The 26,372-nt window shown below is 41.6% G+C and overlaps 1 protein-coding gene and 1 long non-coding RNA gene across 7 annotated transcripts in view; one reads left to right on the plus strand and one right to left on the minus strand.

The window, feature by feature from the left end:
• The window catches only part of SPATS2L (spermatogenesis associated serine rich 2 like), a 160,365-nt gene that overhangs the window by 84,396 nt on the left and 49,597 nt on the right, over window positions 1-26,372 (plus strand). For all 6 annotated transcript variants that reach the window (XM_055345143.1, XM_055345138.1, XM_055345142.1 and 3 more), the window contains 3 exons: window positions 17,574-17,682; window positions 20,875-20,924; window positions 23,554-23,800. In XM_055345143.1, coding sequence (XP_055201118.1) covers window positions 17,574-17,682; window positions 20,875-20,924; window positions 23,554-23,800 — 406 coding nt within the window. The remainder of the gene's footprint in view (window positions 1-17,573; window positions 17,683-20,874; window positions 20,925-23,553; window positions 23,801-26,372) is intronic.
• LOC129522766 (uncharacterized) lies at window positions 8,506-16,823 on the minus strand. Its single transcript, XR_008666982.1, has 4 exons — window positions 16,722-16,823; window positions 11,135-11,170; window positions 10,502-10,734; window positions 8,506-8,882 (listed from the first exon to the last, which is right to left on the minus strand). It is a non-coding gene; the product is annotated as an uncharacterized LOC129522766 (long non-coding RNA).

Consider the following 26,372-nt stretch of genomic DNA (forward strand, 5'->3'; position numbering starts at 1 on the left):
TTTGAGTGGCTGCTTTCTGATCAAAACCATTATTCAGATTGTGATTGTTAGTTGTCTTCTCAGCAAGCAAGGCTTTGTGCTCTTTGGGGGACGGGATTGGGCCTCTCTTATCTTCATATTCTGGGACTTAACACATAGTTGACCCCCAAATACAATTGTATAAATGAATGGAAAATGAATGAATGAACATCCCTACTTGAATAATGAAGTTCTTTAGAGACTATATGTACCATTCACAAAATTTTGCGAAATCTGGAGCCTTCTTAAAAACTAAAATATAGGTTAATGGAATTGTCATCTTATTTACTAGTACTCATCTGGTACTCTCTTTGCTATGAAATAAAGCAAGCCTTGAATTGCTTCTTAAAACAGGAAGTAGGGTTACTTAGGTTGACGGTGGTTTTGCACAAAAAAAGCAGCATCTTTTTAAGACAGTTAGCAAATACAGGTGGCCTCAGATAGGTTTCACCATAACAAATGAGGTCCTTTGGTGAATAAAACTAGTCATCCTGACGTACAAAAAGAAGAAGAAGATGAGGAAGAAGAAGAAGAAGAATCCCACACTCACTTTGTTAAGGAAAGAATACCAGAACAAAATCTTTATGCTAATCAGGGACCTTATATTTGGGACATCTTTGCTTTTTACAACTCTTCTAAATGACATATTTTTTAAGGAGTTCAGTACTAGAAACTCATGGATGAATTAGGAAAGAGGCTCAGTAGTGATCATTATATTATTTCTCATGTGAAATACTTTATTGTCAAGCTAAATTGATTAATAAAATTTTATATGTAATTCTCAACTAAAAAAAATGATTAGAACTGGCAAAGACAAAATAAAATTTCTAGTCAGATATTTTCATGCATTATTATAAGTCAGTTTAAATAGACTATAATTCAGCAATACAATTTGGGGATGGAAAGCAGAGGGGAATCCTTGCTTGTAAAATGGGATTACAAAATAGTATTTACTGACTGTCCAGTAATGGACTGATAACTCATTCCAACAAAGAGTGATCCCCAAGCAACCTTAGGGAACCGTGTATGCTTGGGACGTGATCTCCAGTGAGGTAAGGTCATGGAGTTTGGAGACAGAGGCAGAGATTATCGAGTCACCTAACTTTTCTGGGCCTTGTTTCCTAATCTGTAGATTGGACATGGTAATAATACCACCTAACAAGTCAGCAAATACAATAATAAATTGAGTGTATGAGCTCTTAAACTCTAAAAGATCTTGGGGGAGCTCATCTGTTTTCATTTTATAACATAAAAAATGAAAAAGGAGCTCTAATTAGCATTCTTGTTTGGAACTCAAAATACAAATTTACACAGAACCAAGATTAGAAAAAAATAAATAAAAAAGCCCAAATGAGAAAATGAATATAAAACTGGACTTGACTTTTTCAAACAAACATTTTATAGCTATTGCTGAGCCTCACAAAAAATAAGTGAGGCTGGAAAACAGAATGATATGGCAATGGAGAATAGCTTAGTCTAGAATATCCTTGCTGAGCTGTACCACTTATTGTGAATAGCTTTGAGAGCTCTTAACATTATAGAGGTAAATTGGGCTGTAAACAATAATCATAGAGAGTCATTAAATTGAAGAAGGAAGAAAAGAAAAGGAGGGAAGAGCCTCTAGTCCACCACGAGGACGGAGAGGGGTCATTTCTACAGATGACCGAAATAAACTGTATCCTAAAGTCTGTCCTCAACAGGTGGGCAGATGTCCCATTTTATGACTCTTTTTTCCTATTAAGTGTCTTGATCTACGTTTTACAACGTACTGAAATATAGTTCAAGTCTTTTTTTTTTTTTTAAGATAGTTCAGTTCTTTATGTGGGATGGGGTATGGTCAGAAAAACCTAAGCATTTGATTAAAGAAATTTTAGCAGGGTCAAAGCATCTGTAAAATATTAGCTTCATTTAACAGAGAACTCATTTCATAGGATGTGGGACAATTTTAATGATAGGCTGTTGTGTTTGTTTGTTTAATTCCAGTGTAGTTAACACACAGTGTTATATCAGTTTCAGGTGCATGGTGCACGGTTGTTTTTAAAGACCAAATCATGCCAGCTTTGGGGCAAATCTTAGTTTCATGATTTTGTAGGGATGTGTAAATCAGTTGAGCCCAGTCCTTGGATTCAAACAGCAAAAACACAAACCACACAAACGGCTTCCAGGTTTCACATGGACAGGTTCTTGTCATCATTTTCTCATAGGAAAGGGTCATTAAATTTCCCTTTCAGAGAAAGGAGAAACATTGACAATAGTTATTGCCTAATGCTTATGTACAGAACTGCTGTTATTGTTGCTTGGCAACTAGAAGAGATTTGACAGGGAGTCTAAAGGAACTGAATGAATAAATGGAAATGTCAGCATCAGTTTCAGGGGATAAGAAGAAATTTACTATTGCAGGATTAGCATCACATTGCTTTTTCCAGGCTACATGATTGGAATTCACAGTGTTTCTGTTCTGCTTCTCCTGCCCCCCTCTTTCCAGCCTTTTGCTGGGAAAGGAGCCCCTTTTGCACTGTGGCTGAGAGGTATATGTAACATAGATGGTTAATGCTAAAGTATACAAGGGCACGCCAGAAATTAAAACCTTTGGCAGCAGGGAAAAAGTTACTTCTGTTGGCAATCCCTTGGAATTTATGGGCACTTCAACAATATTCTAGCTGTTTCTCACAATGATCCTTCGTATTAAATTATCCAATTGATAGGGATTTTTTTTTATTTATGATAGAGAGAGAGAGAGAGAGAGAGAGAGAGAGAGAGGCAGAGACATAGGCAGAGGGAGAAGCAGGCTCCATGCACCGGGAGCCTGACGTGGTATTTGATCCCGGGTCTCCAGGATCGCACCCTGGGCCAAAGGCAGGCGCTAAACTGCTGCGCCACCCAGGGATCCCTTGATAGGGATTTTTAAAAAATGACAAGGCTACAGTGGTTTCTTCTCTTCTGACCTTGAGCACTAAAAATCTGTCCAGATATGTTGGATTAGATTAGATTAGATTAGATTAGATCGATTCAGCACTTAAAAGTGTGCTGTTTATGCTGTTATTGAAGCCACTCTTTCTCTGGAAGTCATTCCTCTACAACTTGATTACTTGCTCCTTACAAACACAAATGGACTTGTAATTTAGTTGTGTACTCAAGGGCTCCTGTAATAGTAATATCATAGACTTTATGTCCCTAAAATATTTGTTAATCAATATTTAGCTAAATAAATGAGCCAAGATTCTGTAATGGTGGTTCTCAGCTCCAACCCCAAGAAGGGAGGAGGGAGTGGACCATGCCTCCCTAGTTTGGGGCAAACATTGGAATGTCAGTGGGGAAAAGACAGGACTAATTAGAAAAAGCATATTTGTGTTCCTTTGCGTCCTCCAGGAAGCAGATGCCAGTGTGGAATTAGATGAGCAGGAGATTTCTTGGGGGTAGGGCCGGTGACAGAGTGCTTATAAAAGAGAAGGGAGAGGAAGCATGAGCAAGCAGGAAGCATCTACACACTTCCATGCAGGTCTGGCATCTTTGAAAGAAGAGGGAGAAAAAAGGAAAATCCGGTAGGAAGAGTCTGAGCTTGCAGTGCAGTTTTAAGGACGTTTCTGCTAATAGAGAATCCACTGGCCGAGTCCCACATCCCTTAGAAATGAGTTTCCACTAATACCTGCCACCACAGTCACTGGCTGGGAGCATCCTGTGGGGAGTGTGGCTTGGGTTCCGTTGTGGCTTCCCACAGTGAGAGATTTTCATAGCAGCACAATAATTCAAGAGTATAACATTTTATATTTTAAAAAAATGGAAATACGTATATTTAAATTCAATCATATAAGAGAAAAGCATAAGATTTATATGTTCATTGTAAAGAGTTAATAAAAAGTTTGAGAACCACTGTTAATTAGTAAATTAAAATGCAAACTCCAGTATCCCCCTACCCCCTTAGCAAGCTAAGCCATACTGCCACTGGTATTAGGGAGCCTTAACTTCTTTGGCAAATAATAATATTTTCTATTAAAAATGTATTCTATTTCTAATCACATTTAAAGAAACAAAATATGTTAATTCTGCTGAAAAACTGTGTATCCTTTGGTAGATTGTATAACCTTTCTGGCCTTCAGTTTCTTTATCTGCCAAATGAGAGAATTCATGTAGAGGATTTCCAAATCCCTTTCCAACTCTAATGTTGGAGAAGTTCATAGTCATTCCCACCTTATAGGTATTTTATAAGACCGTCAAAGTGGACTGCATCGTGGGTCAGAGAACATGGAGGCAGTCATGGCTCTGAAACAAATTAGCTGCCTCAGTTCAAATGTAGGACATAACCTTCCTGTACTCAGTTTCTTGTAAAATAAAGAAATTTGATTAAACCAGCTCTAAGGTCCATTTGTGACTCATTGGTAGGGCATTTCTGATGTCACCCTGTCTATAGACCCTTCAGAAGAACTCTGCTTCTCAATCCTTGAAGATAACTGTCAATAAAAATGTATGGAAATGATGATGGGGATCAATTACATAAGCTAAAGTTAATGTTTTTTCTTTTATTGTGGTAAGAACATTTCACACGAGACCTCCTCTCTTTAAGTGTACGATGTGTTTGTTAACCGTAGGCACAGTGCACATCCCTAGGACTGAATCATCTTGCATCATCACTGAAACTTTGTACTCATTGAAAAGCAACTTCCCATTTTCTTTTCTCCCAGTCTCTGGCAACCCCTGTTCTTACTCTTTGCTTCCATATGAGTTTGACTATTTAGATACCTCCGATGAGTGGAATCATGCAGTATTCACCCTCTGTCTGGCTTATTTCACATAGCAGAATGTCCTCAAAGTTCCTCCTTGTTGTCACATATGACGGGAAGTTTCCTTCTTTCTTTGAGGCTGAAGAGTATTCCATCCTATTTACATACCACATCTCTTTATCCACGTATCCATCAGTGGACATTTGTTAATGTTTGGCTTTTTTATTGGCTGAAATTGTAATTTTAGCTATTCAACCAAGACTGAATATGCAAACTAGTTTTAACTCTTTATTACTGCCTTTAGAGGAAAAGCAAACAAATGCATAAAATCATCAGGAAAACAAAATCGGATGATAATATTTATGGATGTTTAAACCAGTATGCCTGTTTTGAATTTGTCAAACCTGTTAGAATTAAAACATAGTATAAAGGTGAACAGCTACTCTTCCCCCGTAGCAAGTGTTCCTGGTTTCCATGGTGTTTAGACAGTCTCCTTACTTCACACCACAGTGAAAAAATATCCAAGGTTGTGATATAATTTAGAGATTAATTTAACTCCTTTATTCTGGTATTGACTAACAGGTAATTAACTTCTTTATTCTGGTATCGATTAAATGGTAATCATGACTTACATCTTCCTGGTTACTCTTTATCTGAAAAGTTCTGTGAATGGGGGGGGGGGAATCCCAGAGGGAGAGTGGACGTTAATAATTCCCTTTTTCCCCCAAGTGGAGACCTTAAATTCCAAAGAAGAGGCGGAAAGCTTTTTACTGAGTATTCCAAGTTAGAAGCAGATCAATTAAAAGCATCTTACTTTTCCATTCTGATTAAAATCTCAAAGACAAAATCCCTTGAAAAAAATAACATTGCCTTTTTTTTTTTCTCACTAATAAGTCGAAATGTGGAATCCACCAGAGAAAGTAGCCAGAGTATTTACCCAAGTCCTAATACTGTGTGGGTGCAACGGGCTGCTGGAAGCATTTCCAGGGGACCCAGGGGCTTGCCCTGGTCTGAATTATGTACAAGTCTAGCTGGTAGTTCTGGGAAAGTATGAGGGGTCAAGCCCAATTACAGTCAACACACAGGTATGTACTGAATCCGTGCTAGCTAAATGGGTAAAATGAAAAGTGTATGAAGCTCTTTGCTCGTCTCCATATGGATGAGAGGGACCACTGCTGCTAATAGCAGCCATTTGATATATATTTTTTAAACCTGGAAGTATCAGATTAAAGGTCAGAATTTGAATTATGAAAAATTTATCATGGACTGAAATTAAAAGATTTAAGACACTTTGGTTATTGGATTTTAATTTCACTATTTCTTTAGATAGGAGAAAAGTCCACATGAGTATCTCTTGCTCTCCAAGTCATCAGGTCATTTCTAAGAATTAAAGACGTGATGTAACTTTAAGCTATTGGTTTTCATTTAGTATTATAACAACAGTTCAGTTAGTTTGCCTCCCTCCCCCACCTTCAGATGTTGAGTGACTTGACAAAGCGTAGACCTAGAATTGATGGAAAGAAGTCTGGGTGGTGGTTGTTTTTAACCCTTGTGTGCTATTCTTCAATGGCTGGAACAACATTTCTCCCATTGAGAGATGGGGTCTGTGTCCCTCCCCCTAAAATTAGGTAAGTTTTTGGAACTGGTTGACTAGGGCAGTAGAAAGGAGATAACACCGTCATGTGACTTCTAAAGTGGGTGATTCAGCATCTTTCTTACCAATTGGAACACTTGTGCTGGTCCTCTGGGCTGCCATATAAACAACTGAATTATTCTACTCCCACCGTGGTGTGCAGAAGCCCAGGTTAGCCCATAAGGAGAGGCCACATGGAGAATGTCTGAGGCTCCATAAAGAGAGAGGAGAGATGCCCGGCTAGATCCCACCCATACCTGTGTCCCTCGGCCCAGCTATACCTGCTCCTCCAGCTGTCTGCACAAGAGACCCAAGCCAGACCTGTGCAGCTGAACTCCCAAATTCCTGGCCCACAGAAATGTTGAAAAATTACAGACTGTTGTTGTTGTTGCTGCTTTAAGACTTTATTTATTTATTCATGAGAGACACAGAGAGAGAGGCAGAGACACAGGCAGAGGGAGAAGCAGGCCCCATGCAGGGAGCCCGACGTGGGACTTGATCCCGGGTCTCCAGGATCAGTTCTGGGCCAAAGGCAGGCGCTAAACTGCTGAGCCACCCAGGTGTCCCTGATTGTTGTTTTAAACCACAAAGTTTGGGGGTGACTTTTTATGAAGCAGTAGCTATCTGGAGTACGCTCTCTAAAAGTAAAACTGTCATAAACCAGAACTGATATTTTTGAAGTTATGGTGTTGCGTAAGTAGTGGAGAATGACTAGATGACTAGATGGTACACACAAGTGAATTAGTGGATAGGTGAGCAGTCTACACCTAAAAAGAGGTCTGCCTTTCGCGATCCTCTTTTTCTTCCGTACTGTCCCTTACTCTTGTGTTTCTCATTCATGGTTCTCAGTTTCTGGATGGACATTAGAATCACTTAAGAAAACAAAAAAAGAATCAACGACCAGGTCTAGATTTAATTGTCAGAGATGGGACCTAGGTGTAGGAATATTTTTAAAATTCACCAGGCAATCCCAGTTTGCAGCTAGGGCCAAGAATCGCTATTTGATGGCAAGACGGTGCCCAAATCTGTTTTTCCTGGCTCAGTTCTTCCTTGGAACTGCAGATTCAGAGATTGAGCTGCTTTCTGGGTATCTGCTTATGTAGAGAACTCACAAACCCCTCAAGTAGAGTGCTGCACCTGCCCCAGGGCTCCTTGTCTGTCAAATGACACCACTCTCCACATAAATGGTCTAGCCAGAAACCTGGGTCACCCATTGTCTTCTGTCTTCCTCATTCCTTGCAGCTACATAATACAAATTAGTCACTTCTTCTGACTAATTTGGGAGTCATTCTCTATAAACTGCCCAATCTTGGGCTATTTTCTGTCCACTGGACACTGCATCAGAATCCTGCCATCCACTTGACCTCCTCCCACTCACCCAAATGGAAACAACAGTGACCTTCTTGAATATGCAAATATCACTCTCCTCTTCTGAGTAAACCATTCAGTGGCTTGCCCTTAAAATGATGAAGCTTGCTCAAAATGAGAAGATGGCTTACAGAGCCCTACACATCTTTGCCCCATGCCTTTTCCATCCAGCTTCAGCTGAAATCCCCTTCCTTGTAACATGCAATGCTCCCATTGTCCGGAAGCTTTGAATGTGCTTCTAGTCACTCTCCGTTAATAGATGTTGTATGCTCCTCTTGGAACACTCCATTTCTCCCCGTCCCCGTCCCTCATGGCCTTAATCACCCTTCATCCTCAGTGCTCAGGTGGCGCCTCCCTGACTCTAGATGAGGATAGGCTTCCTTGTTACTGGCACCCAGAGCGTCTCTATGCCTTCTGTAGCATTCCTCAAGCATCCGCCTTCCTGCCTTCCTGCTCTGTGAACTCCAAAGCCGGTCAGGGAGTGTGTCCGTCACCACCTACAGTCCAGCCTTTAGCATAGTCTGTACATTGTGACTGAATGAATGAATGAATAAACAAATGAGCATGGGTTAAGAGGTGAACATCAGCTCGGAAGGAAGTTCTTGTAGTAATACTCTGGCCTCTGTACTTGGCTCTGACCCATCCAAGCTTCAAATCAATTGGGATAAGGTATAGAAGATATCAACTGATTTTAAAAGCGATACAAAGTTAAAAGGAATGGCTAATGCATTCTCTGGGTTTTTTTTTGGGGGGGGGGGGATGGCAAAAGCAAGGTTCCAGGGGTAACAGCTGGCTTGAGGGATGGGTCAGAATTTACAGATTGAAACTTAACAAAGATGAATGCAAAATCCTGCGCTTGCATTCTGGCTGCTGCACAAGGATAGGACAGGGGACACTTGGCGAAGAAACAGTCCACGGTGTGTTCATTGCAAAGGAAGCTCCGTTTCAGCCAGTAATTGATGTGACTTCTAAAAGTGCTAATGCCATCTTAGATTCCTTTAATGGACAAATGGAGCCCAACCAGGACAGCTGCAGGTCCCGCAGTCCTCTGCTCTGGTCCAGCCAGTCCTGGAGCAGTGTGCTTCACTTAGAACCACATTTCAGTCAGATGATGGACCACGGTGGTAAAAGCTTGGGAAGCACCACTGATTAAAAAAACAACAAAACAAAAACCCAAACTGCTGAAGAGAATACATAGAGAATACATTTACTCCATACAAGATGGCATTCTGGGGAACACTTTGGTCCCTCAGAAAAAGTGAAGGGCTGGCTGGAGGGAAAGGATTATATTTACACCCCAGAAGACTGGGACCAAGGATTGGCGTATCTAACATCGCATCTCTGGCCACATCCTTCTTATCATTGGCCTCTCTCATCCTCCATCCTCTCCCTCCCTTTGACATCTGCTCTGTGTTCTGGACAAGATCCCTCATCCCTCAGCTTCTCCCTTCTCTCACTCCATCACCCCCCTTCATAAACCACAGTAGCCTCCATCAGCTCCATTTATGATTCTCAGCCCCACTCTCCTGGAGTCCTAAGAACCACCGTGTTCCATAGGGTCTGTAACCTTGAATCATTCCTTTCCTCTGCTCCTGCTCCTGGCTTACTGAGAAGTGCTGTGAAGACCATGACAACTCTGTGTCCAGCACTTGTGGAGACCCTCACTCCTGTCTTCATTCTTCCATTCATTAAGGCCACTCCTCTCACCTTCCCTGAGGCAGCGCTAGGCCTGCTCCCAATATTTAAGCCCTGAAGCGAGCTGTAAAATTCACTCAGGAAATCATTTCCTTACATTCTCCTCTTCACAATCTCAAGTTTGTATTATACCCTCCTTCCTCTCCTTTATCAAAATTCTGAGAATGAGAGAGAAGACTGTCCCCTCCTTTCAAAAGCTTGCTTTCCCACATGGATTTTGATACCAGTTTTCTTTCATTTCCTCTGGGGCTTTGTTTCATAATTCATCTCCTGTCTTTCCTCTGCTCAAATTCTATCTCATTGCCTGCTCCTTCCCTCAGTCTGATAAATATACTCACCCATTTGGGGGAGGCTAATTGTACAGTGATTGTTTTAAGATGGTTTGGAGAGACATAAAAACCCAGCCAGAGAATTCCATCAGAAGGCTTTTTCCAGAGTCCAGGCGAAAAGCAAAGGGAGCATGTGAGGGGTAGTGAAAGGAAGCATAGAGAACATGTGAATCAGAGAGGATTTCATTGTCAGAATGACTTTTGTCTGGTTGTAATTTATGACTTTGCCTTATTTTCCCACTGTTTTGTCAGTTCCTGGGGGCAAAGATTGTGTCAGATTCATGTCACTTTACCTCACAAAATCTGGCTTGAATGAATAGTTGGAATTCCCTCAAAATACATGTGTGTGGTAGGGAATGCTGCCCTTTGAAAGGCATCTTCTTTTAAAAGATTTTATTTATTTATTCAAGAGAGAGAGCACAAAAGTTTGGGGAGCAGGGGCAGAGGGAGAAGCAGGCTCTCAGCTGAGCAGGGAGCCCACCACGGGGCTCCGTCCCAGGACCCCGAGATCATGACCTGAGCCCAAGGAGATGCCTAACCGACCGGAAGCATCATTCCTGGAGGGTAGACATTTTCTTAAAGAGGTTAGTTGGCAAGCCAGGGAAAGTCATCCCTGTATTAGGAAGAAGAAAGGAGCAAAACTTTGCTCCTCAATTGTGCTCCCCTGTATTAGTTTCCCTTCGTTGTAGCAAATCACCACAAATTTAGTAGCTTTAAACAACACAAATTGATTATCTTACATTTCTGAAAATCAGAAGTTCAGAGGGTTCTCACTGGGCTCAAATCAAGATGTCAGCAACAGCTGTGTTCCTCTCCAGAGGCTCTAGGTGCAGAATTTGTTTTCTTGCCTTTTCCAGCTTCTAGAAGCTGCTTGCACTCCGTGGTCATGCCCCCTTTCCTCTTCAGACTTAGCTGATCAGGTCTTTTTCACATTGCATCACCCTGACGTTGACTGTCTTCCTCCTCCTTCCACCTACAAGGACTCGGTAATTATATTGGGATCACTGAGATAATCCAGGATAATGTCCCCATTTCAAAGTCAGCTGCCTAACAACCTTAATTCTGTGCATCCTGAATTTGTCGGGTAACCTAACGTATTCACAGGTTCCAGGGGACCAGAGCATGTATGTCTTGGGGGTCCATAACCACGCTTACCACCTCCTTGGACAAGCAGCCTCTACATCACCCAGGAGCTTATTAGAAATGCAGAATTTTGGGCTCTGCCCCAAGCATCTGAATCAGATTCTGCATTCTGATCAGATTACTAGGTGATTTGAATACTTTAAAGTTTTGGAAGTCACAACTAGACTATCTCTAAGATCTTCTCTACTTTAAACTTCCCATGATTCTATGAAAATTGCATTTTTTCCCACCTTCAAATCTTCATTATTCCTTCTAATCCTGGTTTCCTGCCAAAAAAAAAAAAAAAAGTTAATTTTGATTTGTACCCCTGGTGTTAATTCCCAAAAAGTCAGCCAAGTAGAACATGACAACACCTCATGCATATTTTTTTGCTGGCAGAAAGTAGATGTTAGAAAAGGCAATTAAATTATAGAATTATCCATGATGCAGAGGTACTGGTCTACAAAGAGTATTTTCTTCCTCAGGATTCATAAGAGAAGGGCCTTCATTAGCGTGAAGATATTAGTGGTCCAGCAAGTGAAGCAAAACATACACAGATGAGCTGTTTTTAAGGCGTCTCTGAATGGCTCAGCATTTGAGAAATGTGACCAAAGCTGATTATAAAATTCCTTTCAAAGTTGCAGGAATGGCAAACTCATAAATAACTCTCGCCCTCACTGATGTAAAAAGGAGGTTGCTGGCTGTTTGATTGCTGTCCTTGTTGTAGGGGATACGATTAAGCTGCAAGATTGCAAGCTCCTCAAGGCCGAACCAGCCATGTACAATGCCTGGTACCTAGGAACTCCATCCATTGTGGGCTTGAATACTTTTTAATATTGTAATACTTTACACTGAATTTCAGAAATGCACCGGGAAAGAAGTGGATAAATAAAACTGGAATATTTCATTGGCCATCTTCCTAGACTTCCTACTCCCTTTGGTTCATTCACTTGTTCATTCATCTATTCAGCAAACATTTATGGATCATTTACTGAATGCCACCCATTGTTCTAGGCCCCCATCAATATAAAACTATGGTCTGTGTCACTCAGGAACTCATATCCCAGTGGAACAAATAGTCACATAAGTAATTATGCCAACACGAGTGCAGAAAGCAGTATGTGAACAAGGCTCATGGGCCTTTTCCATTCTGTTCCTTTCACATTCTAACTGGATTTATCTGGAAAATCCTCTATTTCTCCCCTTTGCCAATAGAATCAATTATTTGGCTTTATTATTTTTATCTTCAGCCCTCGCTGCTAGCGTTGCATCTAGGCACTTGCTGCTTATCGTGGAAAATGAAACCCTCTCAAACCAGTGCAAGTAAAAGAGGGGTTATTAGAAAGGTCCAGTAGGGTCTCGTGGGACTTCAAGGAAAGTGAGAGGAGCAGGAAAGGCAGGAAATGAGGCAGCTCCAGAACAGCCCCACTTCGTCTCCACTCTGTTCTCTCTCATGGTGTCAGATAGTCCAGAGTCCCAAAGGCTGACAATCCGATGAGCCCACTCTGTCTTTCCTGACAGGCCGCTCCCTGACCCCTGTGACCAGTGTCACTACATCTTGATTGTTTCCTTCATATCACTCACTTAGTGTGAGTTGCAGTTATATACAGTTTAAATTTACACATTCACGTCTTTTCCTGTGTACATTTGTTGTGATCATATCTGTTTCGTTACTGCTGTATCCGGCCACTAGTACGGTGCCTGACCATAGAAGGCATTTAGTGAGGGAGTAATGAAAGCCTTGAGTCTGCTCACCGTTCACTGAGGCTGTGCAGGAAGTTTCTTGAGAAGTACCAGCACCCTGGCCACATGTTCTTTCCATGTCAAAGACACTCGAGAGGGACCCTTCTCCTTTGTGGCCCAATGTAAATGCGCCAAGATGTCTCTTTTTGAAATTTATTGAGCAGCTAGTATATGCCAAATTCTATATCAAATACTTTACATGCATCATCTCCTTTCGTTTTTACTGAGACTCAAGCAGGTAGTATCCTCATTCTACAGCGACAAAACCAAGTTTTAACAGCTTAAGCAGTTCATCCAAGGTCCTAGGGCTTGCAGGTAGGGGGACCGAGGTTACAGCGTAGGTCAGTTTAAGAGCTGTGTCCTCTGTAAAGTATTCCCTCCAGGCAGGCCTTACTGCTGCTCTCTCTGTAGTACCACATACCTTGTTCATGAAGATGGCAGTTTCACGTGCAGATGGCTCTGGCTCCCCTGCTACACTACGCTGTCCCTCTTAGGGCAGGAACTGTATCCTGTTCCCCTTTGCATCCTCAGCACCTGTCACTTTGTGGGAGCTCAACCAGTCTCTGTCTGTGGGGCTGACCTTTGCAATGACAGGCAGTTACTATGCTATTTCATATTTTTTAAATCTCACAAAATACTATTAGTACCTAAAAGGAAGTAAAATTACCAAGTGTTGTGAATAATCCATCCCATCTCTGTTATTGAAATTTAGAGGACATACGCAGATCCTTCCCACCCCTGTAACGTTGAGGTCATATCACAGTCAACTGACCCCCACCCCCATGTTATTGTGGATGGTACATGCAGTGTGATGGGATGGCTCAGACCTGCTGGCAGGATCTTCCTTTGACTCAGAACAGCAGATGGATACAGCTATGACCTGGCATTCTCTCAAACAACCAATAGTTAAGTACCTACTACGGGCCCGTTGTTAGTCAGATGGGGTGGGCATGTTGAGCATGTGGAAAAGTCTGAGAGGAGAACTCTTGCCCTCATGTCGCTTACCATTGAATAAACACAGTGCGTACGCGCTTAGGATAGAGAGCAGAATGTGCTAAGTGTAAAGAGACACCTACTGATAAAGTCTGTGGGAATTGAAGGTGGGGGGGTGACTTCCAGCAGGGCCAGTAGAAAAGGACTTCGTGAAACACGTGGCATCTCAGCTGGACTCTAAGATTTGGACAAGCAGACACCTTTTCCTGTCAAGGGCAAAGCACAGAGGTGGGGGTGGGGCCTTTGGAAGGGCAGTTGAATGTGAGACCGTAGGGATGTAGCTTTATTCTTAAGAAAGGGAGGAAAACGCTCTAGGAAGTGCAGTCTGGGGTGGCCTCGGAGTGAATTTGCGGGAGATACTGGAAGCAGAGGGAGCAGTTATTCTACGTTTATTTGATAATACTGGGTCTCTCCTGATCACACAGCTGTGTAGGTGGATCGAAAACTTTGGTCAGAGAACCATTTTTTGAAACCCAGACATAGTCTGAGTGACTCATCAGTAAGCCAAGAAGACTTTCTAAGGAGTCATCACAGACAGGCTCAAAAAATGCACACTGTGAACGAGGAAACCTGCTAACAGCTCTTAAACCAGACAACTCAAGTCCAGGGGAGGTCAGGTCACGTGGGAAACTGCAACCAAACAGCGTCTGTGAACGCCAGGCCGCCTCGCTGCTCGGTGCGGGCGGGATGCCAGCAGGGCGGGCCTGAGGCCCATGCGGGCAAAGCCTGCTGAGCCAGATAGAAGGCCCCAAAGAGAGGAAGAAGGAAGGGGAGCTTAAAACTCAGAAGGTAAAATCAAAACAACTTCTGAGGCGCGAAAGGCAGATTTCGCAGTTGCAAACCGAATTTGCCAGGCCGGGTTTAACTTGGTAGAAGCCTAACGAGGGAAGTGTGATTTGAGAAAGCTGAAGCAGCTGCTGAAGGACCCGCCGGCTAAGCGGTCCCCACTGTCACCCAACAGTGCGCCCCTGAGGGGCCCGGCGAGGGCCCGAGAACCCAGAGGGTGTAGCCGCTGGGCTGCCAGCCAGACTCCATGGGTGCTGCCACTGCAGGCACCCGCTCGGGCCGCGGGCCAAGTGAAGGCCGCAGACCCAGTGAAGGCTGCAGACCCAGTGAAGGCCGCGGGCCAAGTCAAGGCCGCAGACCCAGTGAAGGCTGCGGGCTCTACCAAAGTCCCTGCAGGCCTGAAGTTTGCGAGCGACCCATCTGCGACCTACCATCAGTCACGCGTTGATTGTCCCTTCCTCCAGGAGCTTCAGTTCTTTACCTCCTCACTGTAACCCTGCCTGTGTCGCCCACTCCTTATTTTTAGGGTCACTTCATCATGAGGCCTTGCGAAGGTTTAAACGCTTAGACCCCTCATTATGACTCTACCGTGTCCTGAATCTAGTGACACCGCGAGGTTCCTGTATTTTTACGCGCACATCTGAGCACATAGGACTTCTCTGTCTTTCTCAAAGACGTTTTCATTGGAAAATAGATGGTAGCGAATTTATAAATAAGAAGGTGGAAAAACAATACTACGCTCTTCACATTAGCCAAGCCCTGTGATGAAAGCAAACGCAGAGCTTGGCCTGGAAATTCACTAGAATTCAATATTACTGTGGAATATCTAAGAATAGGCAGAAATTCTTTTTTCTTTTTTCTCATTTCTTTAAAACTTGACGTCCATGTCTTAAGTATCTTCCTCTGAGAATTGTATGCAATATTCATTGTTAGATTTGATATCAGAACTCAGTTATTGGCAATTTTCTTAGGATATGTTTGGAGCTAGTGTATATAAAATGACAAGGATGGATGTTTTCCATATCTGACTGTGGTTGTATTTTTTTTCCTTTTAAAGAGGAATAGGCAAGGGCTGTATAAATGTCTACAAGGGAAGTGTCTCCATAAGCTGTGGTTTATATATTATGTTTTACTTTAGCATAATAAAAAGTATGTTCTGCAGAGGAGAGATTGGAAGCAGGGCCAACACTTATTTTATGTTTATTCCATAATTCTGTGTCTTTACTGATCAAACAACTATGCAGGGAGATTGAAAACTTTGGTCTCATGTAATTTTGATGCAGTTAATATAATTAATTAATAATTATTGCATAATATAGAAGGGTATGGCTGATATAGTAATAATAATGTAATTATCAAGAAATTTTATGTAATACTAACCAACCATGACGGCTTGAAATATTAGAATTTTACTTAAAAGAACTACAGGGGCACCTGAGTGGCTCAGTCAGTTAAGCATCTGACTCTTAGATTCAGCTCGGGTCATGATGTCAGGGTCCTGAGATCAAGCCCCCTGTTGGGCTCCACACGCACTCAGCACAGGGTCTGCTTAAGATTCTCTCTTGCTCTGCCCCCCACCAAATAAATAAATCTTTAAAAAATAAATAAGTAGGGGTTCCTGGGTGGCTCAGTGGTTGAGCGCCTTCCTCTGGCTGAGGCCATGTCCCAGAATCCTAGGATGGAGTCCCGCATGGGGCTCCCTGTAGGGAATCTGTTTCTCCCTCTGCCTAAGTCTCTGCCTCTCTCCGTGCATGTCTCTCATGAATAAATAAATAAAATCTTTAAATACATAAATAAATAAAATGTTTCTTGTTCTATCTCTATCTCTGTTAATGTATAAGTGAAGATATCCTTCTAATGTAGTTCTTTTATTTATTTAAGAACCATAAAAGGTGAGAATAGAAAAAAAAAGGAATCTTGAGTCACATACATGTAAATATATATATTGCATTAAAGTCCTTGGTAAAACCCACATGTTTAGCATTTATGATTGTCAAGTTTCAGAACCAGCTTTCTCATCAATAGTGTCAAACTTCTATACGTTAAGTACTTACAGCTTATGCTGTTTCCTCGCGATAATCTAAATACTTTTGTTTAGTGATCTATGTGAAACAGGCCGCCTATTTTCTGACATGATTAGAAAATGGGCTATATTGCTTAACTAAATGTTCTGCTCATTAGAGTCACATTACACATATCTTACCCATGTAATCCATAGTCCATGAATCTGATCACAGTGAACTGTATATAACTCTAAAACTCAATTAGCTATAATTTAACCATGATTTCATGATCATCATTATGGATACCACTTACCTTTGCACATGCAGACTAGAATCTATCAGTAGCAGCTCCAGTAATCCCCATGATAGAAAGGTGGGTGAGCTAGGTTTTGCTCAGGTAAGTAGAGCATCCTGTAGTAATTCCAAGTTCTGCGGGATAGAGGTCAACTGATTCTGTTAGTAAAGAGTATGTGCTAAATTCGATTAAGAAATACTTATGGGTCATTAAAATTTTATTATAAACTTGACCTGTTGAAATCCTTAGCCCTTACTTTTACAATGTTTTAAATGTTTGATTTTTTTAGAAACACGTTTGGGAACATTCTATATTATGGCTAAGATTGCCATTTCAAAAGTGTAGTGCCCCACATTTTTATAACTCTATAAACATTAACGGAGTTTTACAACACACTGGTGTGAGCCTTGACATGACTGCTTCCACTGTGCAGATGAGAGAAGCTGAGGCATGAGGCTATTTTTGTAAATTTTCCAAAGATACCCCCTGAGCCAGTGGAGAGGAGAGCCTGAAACAGAAAACAATCTGTGTCTTCACTGAAAACACATCCTGTATGCATCTGTAGTCTTGGGGGTGGGTTGGGGGTGGTGGGGTAGATCACAAGACCAGAGTTGGCTTTTCACACTCACTAATACGGTTCCCACAAGGAGCTCTTTGTGAAAATGTGTACACAAATAAAAAGGGTATCGAGGTGATTACTAGGATGAATTTTTCCTCATCTGAAATGCTTGAGTCTGCTTAATGGCAAGAAGATAGATGAGTTGGCTTTTTAAGGCCTTTCTAACAATTATACTTCTATCCAGTGAGAGATTCATGGGTGAACAGTATTTAAAGTGTTTACCTTTCTTTTTCTTTTCTTTCTCTTCATAGATCTATGCAGTTCGATCAGTTGTTCCCAACAAAAGCAATAATGAAATTGTCTTGGTGCTACAACAATTTGATTTTAATGTAGATAAAGCAGTGCAGGCCTTCGTGGATGGTAAGTATACATGACCCCTGAACCTGTTAGAACTAAATATTTTATACGTTCTGGATTTTTTTCCTTCAATGCATTGAATATCAGTTAGTTACTAATAATTTAATTCTCATAAAAATATGCTAAGCTTTAACAACACCTTTATAAGCTCAATAGAGCAGAATTTGGGGTTTCTTTTTCTCCCATTAAAAAAAGAAAAAAAAAGATTGTAGCTAGTTTCCAAGGGATACCTATTATAATGACACTAATTCTGTTGTCCACCAGTCTTTCCAATGTGTTATAAACATGTCCTTTACTTGATGGTGTCCTTGTGCATGGAGAGTAGTGCACTTCCTTCCTGATGAACTCTTCAGCCAGCGTAGTTCTCCTTGGCCTTACTGACTGCCATCCTTGAACTCGATGCTTACATAGTCTGAAAGGACTGGTTTATTCTTTAATACCCTGAGTTTTTTATTTTGAGATTGCCTAATTAATCAGAATATCAATTTATCTCCTCTACCTTTAGAAACTTTTTGCTGCCTAAAAAACAATTTTCTTTAGACAGCCCATTGCCGGTGATGTTATAGAATCTGAAGTCTCAGGAATAGGTTTGTCTTATAAATTTATAACCTACTCCCTTATATTTTCTACAAATTACGGGAAAATTATTCTCCTCTCCTATTTGAACGAGCTCCATTTATGCACAGAGATCTCGTACTTGTCCTTAGTTACCATATGTCTTCTGTGCTGGTAATAGTTTCTATGTTTTAAATATGGACCAGCGAGACATAATCTGTGTCAGGGAAGACCTGTCACACATTTCTCAGCTATATCCTATTTGTACTTTATTTGTTAAGGATGGTTTGATTTACTTACTTTTCCTAGGACTAGAATAATTTTCCCAAGGTTCTTACAAGTATAGTTGCAATTCAGGCAAAAGTCTTGAAACCAGGCAACATTTTCACATTCTGATATCCACAATCAAGGTTTAGAGTCCTGATTGAATTTAAAAATGATTGCCATCCAAAAATAGACTTGCAGGCAGACCTAGATTGAGTAACTTTTCTGGTTTTTTTTCTACCTCATGTACTAGCAGATATAGAATTTTGAGTTGGAAGGAACAAATAGTAGAGAATCTGATATTAATCTGATTTGTGGCATTTGGTGCGATTCGTCCCAAGAAAAAATTTTTGGAAATCTGCACATCAATTCACTTGCCAACATCACTTGCATGGAAAAAAGCTTTAGGAAAGGAAAAAAGTTATTATCCCCATTCCTCCCCCACTCTTACTGGGATTAAAGCCCCCACATTCCCTGTCATGAAAGTTTTTTTACAAAGCGACCCTGATGAAATGCACAGATGCCCAGGAACTGAAAGGCTGTCATCAAATCCATTGGTACTTCAGTAAAGCACCTTTTGCTTGTCCTTGAAATTGTCACCTTGTCAGTATTGAGATCTGGTTAGAGAAACTCATTGATTTGCTGAGAAACCTCATATGACCTTTGGTTGGGGACCAATTGGAAAACTTGTTTAAAAACCACTGAGATTCAAAAATATTTGTTAGGAATCACTTACGAGACATAGTAAAAGCACTATTTCCAAGTGGCTTCAAAAGCTTCAAGCAGTTTCAGTGTAATTAAAATTTAATAATAACAGTTTCAGAATTCCCTGTGAACATGAGTATGTCTTCTTCAGAATTACTCTCTTAAAGCTCATTGTCCAAATTGCAAATAGAATTTATGTCAAAATATGAAAATTAGAGGAATAATTGAATATTGCACTTAAAGCAGTAAGCAACTCACCTCCTTTCTCTGATTAAAAAGAGCAGTACTTAACACTTTTTTTTAAATTTAATTTTATTTGGAAAACTGAAGTTTAGCTGTAAGAAGAACTACCCTAATGATTATTAGCCTGGATTGACTAACTGGGAAGTCTAATAAAAGTGACTTCTTAAGGTTCTTCAAAAGGAAAATATGGTGAAACACTCATTCTCTGGGCAAATGAGAGAGGGACCCGCTCAGTCAATAAAAAGTTTGAATCATAGCTTACTTTTAAGTGCAGTCTTATAATTTCAAGTACATGTAACTCTGAAAGCCTAAGAGGGGCATTGAATTGGAAACTTTGAATAGATGGGAATAATTAGCCTGTCTAAATGGCCTTCTGCTTATCTAACAGTGACAGTGGACCCAATAATTGGGACCCTACTAATTTGAAATTTGTTATAAAGACCAGCCTGAAGTTTATCTTTGTTTAGCCAACACACTCATCGTAGAGAACTGTTAGTATAATGAGATTGTATGAGAAGGCCTAAAATTGTTAAAAGAATACATTTAAGAGCTACTCTTTTAGCAGTACTACTATTTATATGAAAACAGCCGATGTACTTACTACCAATAACTTATTGTTGAAATTACCAGCACCACCACCACCACCCTGCTCCACCCGGTTGGAATGAGCAGAGAACTTTGTTAGACCATGTGGAAAGTTATCATAGCCGATCAGCAGTAAACATGTCTTTTAAACTATTTTACTGCTTAATCAGGTTAGGCTTTTCCTCTCTGAGTCTGTGCATTGCCACATATGTACGTGAACAGCACTGAGAAAACCTGGGATCAACTTGTCATGTGAGGAACTTCCTTTGTTTGAAAGTGGAAACCTTCCGAAGAGCACATCCCATCCCCACGCACGGTAACTAGAGCAAAACCAACATCAGATAATCTGTCCTCCTTATCACCCCGAAAGTTGTGAACATAGTGAGTGGAGGCAGAAAAAGAGCAGGAATGGCCAAACAAAAAGCTTTGATTCACTTGGTTAATAATATTCAAAATCCCATGTTTGGTCTGGAAGATTACAGGTATTTTGATTCATATATCAAATAGAACAATTTTAATTCCACCTATGGCAACAAAGCTAACAGAACATTCTCAAGATATATTTCATTTTTTCTAAGACAACATAATGATAAAAAGGTAAGCTTCATGTAGTGGGGCTTAATACTTTGATAAAACCAAGATCATGCAGTGAATTAAATGAAAATCTGGAAATAAAAAATGAAACTGGCATTTTTATTAAGGTAGGATGTCTCAAAACAAATGAAAAAGCAAAAAAAAAAAAAAAAAAAAAAAAAGACTTGCTACCAGGATCTAAAGACAGATGAATTTTGTGTGGTGTTTTATTACGTGAATACGTGTTGAAGACTCTTTGTCTTTGTCTAGGCAGTGCAGTCCAAGTTCTAAAAGAATGGAATATGACGGGAAAAAAGAAGGTAAGTTTAATATTGATTGTAAATTAATAACATCTCCAGTCAAAACTTTCATGGTTGTTACCACTTAAATAAGGTTACCCATTTTACACTTCTTTTCAAACATGTTGATATGTATACGCAGAGAGCTTGCAAATTCAAGCCTCTCTTCACTTACCAGCACCCTCACTACTAATAATGCCCTTGTTTTCCTTTCGAGTGTTTTGAACCACCAGGTGTGCTTTAGAAGTCCCAGAGTTTTCCTTTTTAAGTATTAAGGGGAGCCCAGCCGGTGAATTCAAAGGATTCAAGACGTTAACTTGCCTGAACATATTCCATAGCACAAAAGAAAAAATTAGGGAGTGTTTTAAAGATACTTGAAAAGCTCTAAATATATTTTCACATGTTTTTCCAACTGAAAGAATCTGTCCAAGGCTGCCCTTTTCTTTTTTTTTTTTTTTCTTTTTTTTTTTTTTTGCCAAGCTCTAAACTCAAGCTTTAACCAAAGGGAAAGAAAAGAAAATACTTTAAAGTCATAGGAAGTTAGGGACCTGTTTTTCCTTCTTGACAACCCTGGCAAACTGCTCTTTGAGAACAGAGAGGAGGAGATTTTACTCTGCCCTATTCGAATCATTTTGCTTTCTTGGCTAGTCACAGAGTCTGCGTTGCGGGCACATGGGGAGTGTGCCTGGGTGCACACCGGCCCTCTGTGTCCTGCGTAGAGGCCTGCCTCCTGTCGTGAGCACATGTAGAGCTCACTGGCTCCTACAGGGCGCGCCACTCTTGTTCCTGGCCCGCAAGCTGTTTTATGACTTTCACAAGATTCTGATTCTCTTTTCAAAGTCACTGCTCCACCCATTCCCATTATTCCCCAGCCAGGCCTGGTGTTTTGGGTATCCCACAGTATAATAGGACCAGTCTATACCCTTCCCCACCAGGGAAGATCACAGGCCTGCCAAACAGGTTTTCAGCCAACAAAAAGCAGCGTGACTTTCATAAAATCCTGAGATGACTGAAATTGCCCTTCCTCTTTTCTTTTGCCCCCTAGTTTCATGTGGAATAGGAAGAATTACCAGGCTTTTTTTTTTTTTTTTTTTTATCTCTGTGAGTCACCCTCTTTGACAGTCTCTGCTTATCTCGACTCCTGGCTTCGCTGGCATCTGTGCGAGTGACGATGACTTACGAGCCATCAAAAGGCAGTAGTTACACGTCCCTGGAAAAATTCCAGATGTGGGGTTTGGGGATCAGCCTTCTCTGATGTGAGAAAAACAAGGCAGACAGCAACTGCCCACCCAACTCCCTACTCATTCCCCATCGGAGAGGTTCATGGAGAGAGTCTCCCCGGCCCGGCAGCCACCAAGCTTGTGTGGGAATCCCCGGCGCCAGCCCTTCCCTTCGCCCCGTGAATGGTTTCTCTCAGCGAGACGAGCACTACTCAGGGGCCCGATTGGGGTTTCAAAGGGAGAGAAAGGGAGTGGGGAGAAGTAAGAGAAAACAGGCTCCTTTTATTTTTTTCTTTTCAAATGTGTTGAAGAACAAAGCCGGGCTGATGTTCAGCGGGAACTCGCTGCTGCAGCAGCAGGCGAGCCAGGGTCTGGTCTGAGGGGTCAGGTGTCTGCTCTGATTGGCCAAGGCCTGCCCCATCCTGAATGTCCAGGACATAGAGCACCCCCTGGGTGCAAAACCCAAGTCAAGGAAACCATACAGCACAATTGGGAACATCTTGATTTACTAGAGATGATCGTGTATTGACCACTAGGGCCTTTTAGGAGAGCTACAGTAAGATGCTGCCTTATTGTGATAATTGGGGTCCAAAAACAATTTTTAATGGTCTAAAATGCAGGGGTGTGTTATTTCAAAGTAAATAAAGTGAAGCCCTGTAATGTAGTCTGACTAGCAGCTGCGAGGTCCAGGGTTCCGGCTGCACAGTCCAAGTCCAGGTGAACCCCGATCAGCTTGGCATGACTCGAGAGCAGTTGTCTGCTGCAACTGAAGTATTCATGGGGGTGACTTTGTGTCCTGTGGCTGTCTTGCCCTCCGTGGACAGTGGCAGCCATCCCAGGAACCTCCTGCTCGATTGCTGCCTATCTCACGGACTCAACCTGGACTTTGGGACCTGCCTTCGACTTCCTCATTTTGCAAGGACTTGTGGCCTTTTTTGTCCTGATTCTCCTACTCACACTCCTGTCCTCTCCTGGAGGATCAGAACCCCAGAGTCCTCCTTGCCTCCCCACCTACCCACCATCATCTCTTTAAGAAACATGAGCTCTTCTCCAGTGGCACTATATCCAGATTCAAGTTCTTTCAAAACAGTACTCACAAGATTTTACTATATTACCATTCATATATGGAGGGCTTCAGTTTGCTCAAATAATATTTCAGCTTTTGAGCCATTCCTTTCTCCTTTTCCCTTTTAAGGGAGCCTCCTTTGTTTACTGTGTTTATCAGGTAAAAGTTTGCTACAACCTACTGTAAGGAAAAGATACTCACATCCATGTGGGCAGTCAGTAAAGATGCAGGTGCTTTCCTCCATTCTATTCGGGGGCCAGAAAACAAATAAGATAACACACTTGATTTTTATCTCCCACATTCGCCTTCCATCTCAAGAGTCTGAGCTGAATAATACTATCTTCTCATTTGATTTTCATTCTAGAACAACAAAAGGAAAAGAAGCAAGTCGAAGCAGCATCAAGGCAACAAAGATGCTAAAGACAAGGCAGAGAGGCCTGATGCAGGGTCCCTGCAGCCGCCGCCACCCCAGATACAGAACGGCCACGTGAATGGCTGTGAGAAGGACAACTCATCCACAGATTCTGCGAGTGAAAAACCAGTCCTTATCCCTCGCGAGAAAAAGATCTCGATACTTGAGGAACCTTCAAAGGCACTCCGTGGGGTCACAGGTCAGTAACTCTTATATAAAATTGCTTAGGAGAGAAGCAGGCAGAGGGAACCCACGGAGGCAGTGGTGGCCGCTGCTGATACTGTGGGAAGAGAGGGGTCTCCCTTCAACAAGGACTCCTACATCTTCCTGCAGGAATGGTGTTAGGGTCGGGGGGATGTTACGGGGCCGAAGAAGAAAGCTCAGCTTAGTCCTGTCCTAAGTCAGAGGAAAATTTTGTCTAAAGAACATAGTTCTAGTCTGTATTAGGATCATCGGGAAAACAAATCCCACTTAAAAGAAGTTTTCTTTCAAGACACCTTTGCTGGGATAAGGGAGGAATAATTGGTGATAACAGCAAATGTTATTAAAGGGTTGATCAAATTATTTTAACTCCTAGGACTTTATGTCAAGTGCAGAATGTCACCTTCCAGGGTGTTAGGATCTGGAATGTTGATTATTTGTGCTATAGCCGTATCTTAATTAATCCACAAAAGGCTACTTTTTAATCAAATGTATGACCTTGGGCACATCATTTCATCTCTACTGTCCTGTTTCCTTTCTGTGAAATAAGGAAACTGTGCCAGAATGTACTAGATCAGTGGTCAACACAGGCTAACCGAATGCTCCACTTTTATACCAAATCCTAAAATAAAAATCAGAGATAATATAATCTACCTAAAAACAGAATTTCAGTAAAGCAAAAAAAAAAAAAAAAATTTAAGAAATCAGGAGCAACTAAAATAGAAAAACCTGATAAAATGGTCAGATATTCACACCCACTTATAATGAATCACTTTGCACTTAACACGGTAGTCTACAGGGTATTGTGGACACTGTATTTTTATATTTGACATGTGAAGCAAGAGCCAAAGCATGTTTGCGTGTAGACATACAATCACTATGAAAGCAGCTAGCTGATGCAGGGTATCAAGTCAGACACCAGGACTGCATGCGCCATTGGCCATGTGATCTCCCAAATGGTGCAAAACTCTTGGTCAGTTCTTTTTTTTTTTTTTTTTTTTTTTTTTAATTTTTTATTTATTATTTATTTATGATAGGCACACAGTGAGAGAGAGAGAGAGGCAGAGACACAGGCAGAGGGAGAAGCAGGCTCCATGCACCGGGAGCCCGATGTGGGATCCGATCCCGGGTCTCCAGGATCGCGCCCTGGGCCAAAGGCAGGCGCCAAACCGCTGCGCCACCCAGGGATCCCTCTTGGTCAGTTCTGAACACCATAAAGTACCATCTTTTCTTAATTTACCCAGTATTAAATCCTGGAAATCCCAACAAATCCTGGAAATCCATAGGAGAATTATACAGAAAATACTTGGTGTTTATATGTAAAGCATCCAAGAGGACCTGAGAAGGTTCGGGACACAGGGAGATCCTTTGCTGTGCAGGATTCCTGGGATTGTAAATCACCTGGCTATGGATGCAGGCCCCTCCCACACGCACAGATTGTAAAAAATGCCCCATCAGTTTTTCAAAATGCCTCCTAAGTAGCAGTAGATCCCCCAGAGAGGGCCACACTGCCAGGTAATTCCCAAAGTCCTTCTTCTAGTTATAAAGTCCTGTATTTATTGACTCGGTGACTTTCTAAACTCCTCTTACATGCAAAGCCCCGTACTGTTACGCCACAGTAAATTCAGAGAAGGATGTGATGTGGTTGAGGCCCAGAGGGAATCACTTTCTGTTATTCTCGAAGAGAAGGCTGACTTTACTGTCTGGGGAAGACAGGTGCTACATCCATGAGTGATCCAGGGAGGTTTCGTGGGCATAATGGTTATTGAAGGATCCAGAGCCTTGAGGCGGTAGAGGGGCTTTGGAGGGGAGAGCCTGACTGCCCCCAGGTCTGCCGTTGGTAAGGGAGGCAGTGCTGTCCTCTGACAAGCCACAGATGAGCAGGGCCGGGCTCTGGCTAGGAGGAATGCAGTCTGGCAGGAGAGACCAATGCAAACAGAACATCCCCTGGTGACATGCACCGAATCAGGGCTCCGGTGAGGAAGCAACAAATAACTGACATGCTGCACAACACACGAGTTAGCTTTTAGCTTGCTGGCAAAGCACCGATTTTCTTCCACAAACACATTACCTACCAACTCTGTTGATAGTGCTGTGATTTCAGATAATCCTTCCTGCACGGTGCTTCCTTACAACCAAACAGACAAACCACAAAAACAGCTTATTTCCATTTAGAATCTAAATTTTCCAGGAATTTTTTAATTCGGTTTTTACGATCCCTACAATTTTGAGGGTATCTTGATTTATAGTAAGGGCAGGGGAAAGAAATTAAATAATTGAGTGGCAGATTCCCAACTTTGGTTGTTACTGCTTTCCCATGAATTACTTTCAAAATCTAATTACTCAAGTTGCTGTTTTGATATCAATCATAGACTAAAAGCCTAGCACGTACATTCGTTCATTTCCTTATAATTTATACCTTCTTTCTAAAACAATTTCAGTAACTCTATCAAGTATACGACATTAGAGCAAATTCAATATTGAAGCGCTTCGCTTCACAGTGGTGAGCTGCCTTGAAAGTTAAGTACCCACCAGAGGAGTTCTCTGTACAAGGAGGCTTTTGTCAACTC

This window comes from Nyctereutes procyonoides, unplaced genomic scaffold, assembly GCF_905146905.1.
Source record: "Nyctereutes procyonoides isolate TBG_1078 unplaced genomic scaffold, NYPRO_anot_genome, whole genome shotgun sequence".
Classification (NCBI taxonomy): domain Eukaryota; kingdom Metazoa; phylum Chordata; class Mammalia; order Carnivora; family Canidae; genus Nyctereutes; species Nyctereutes procyonoides.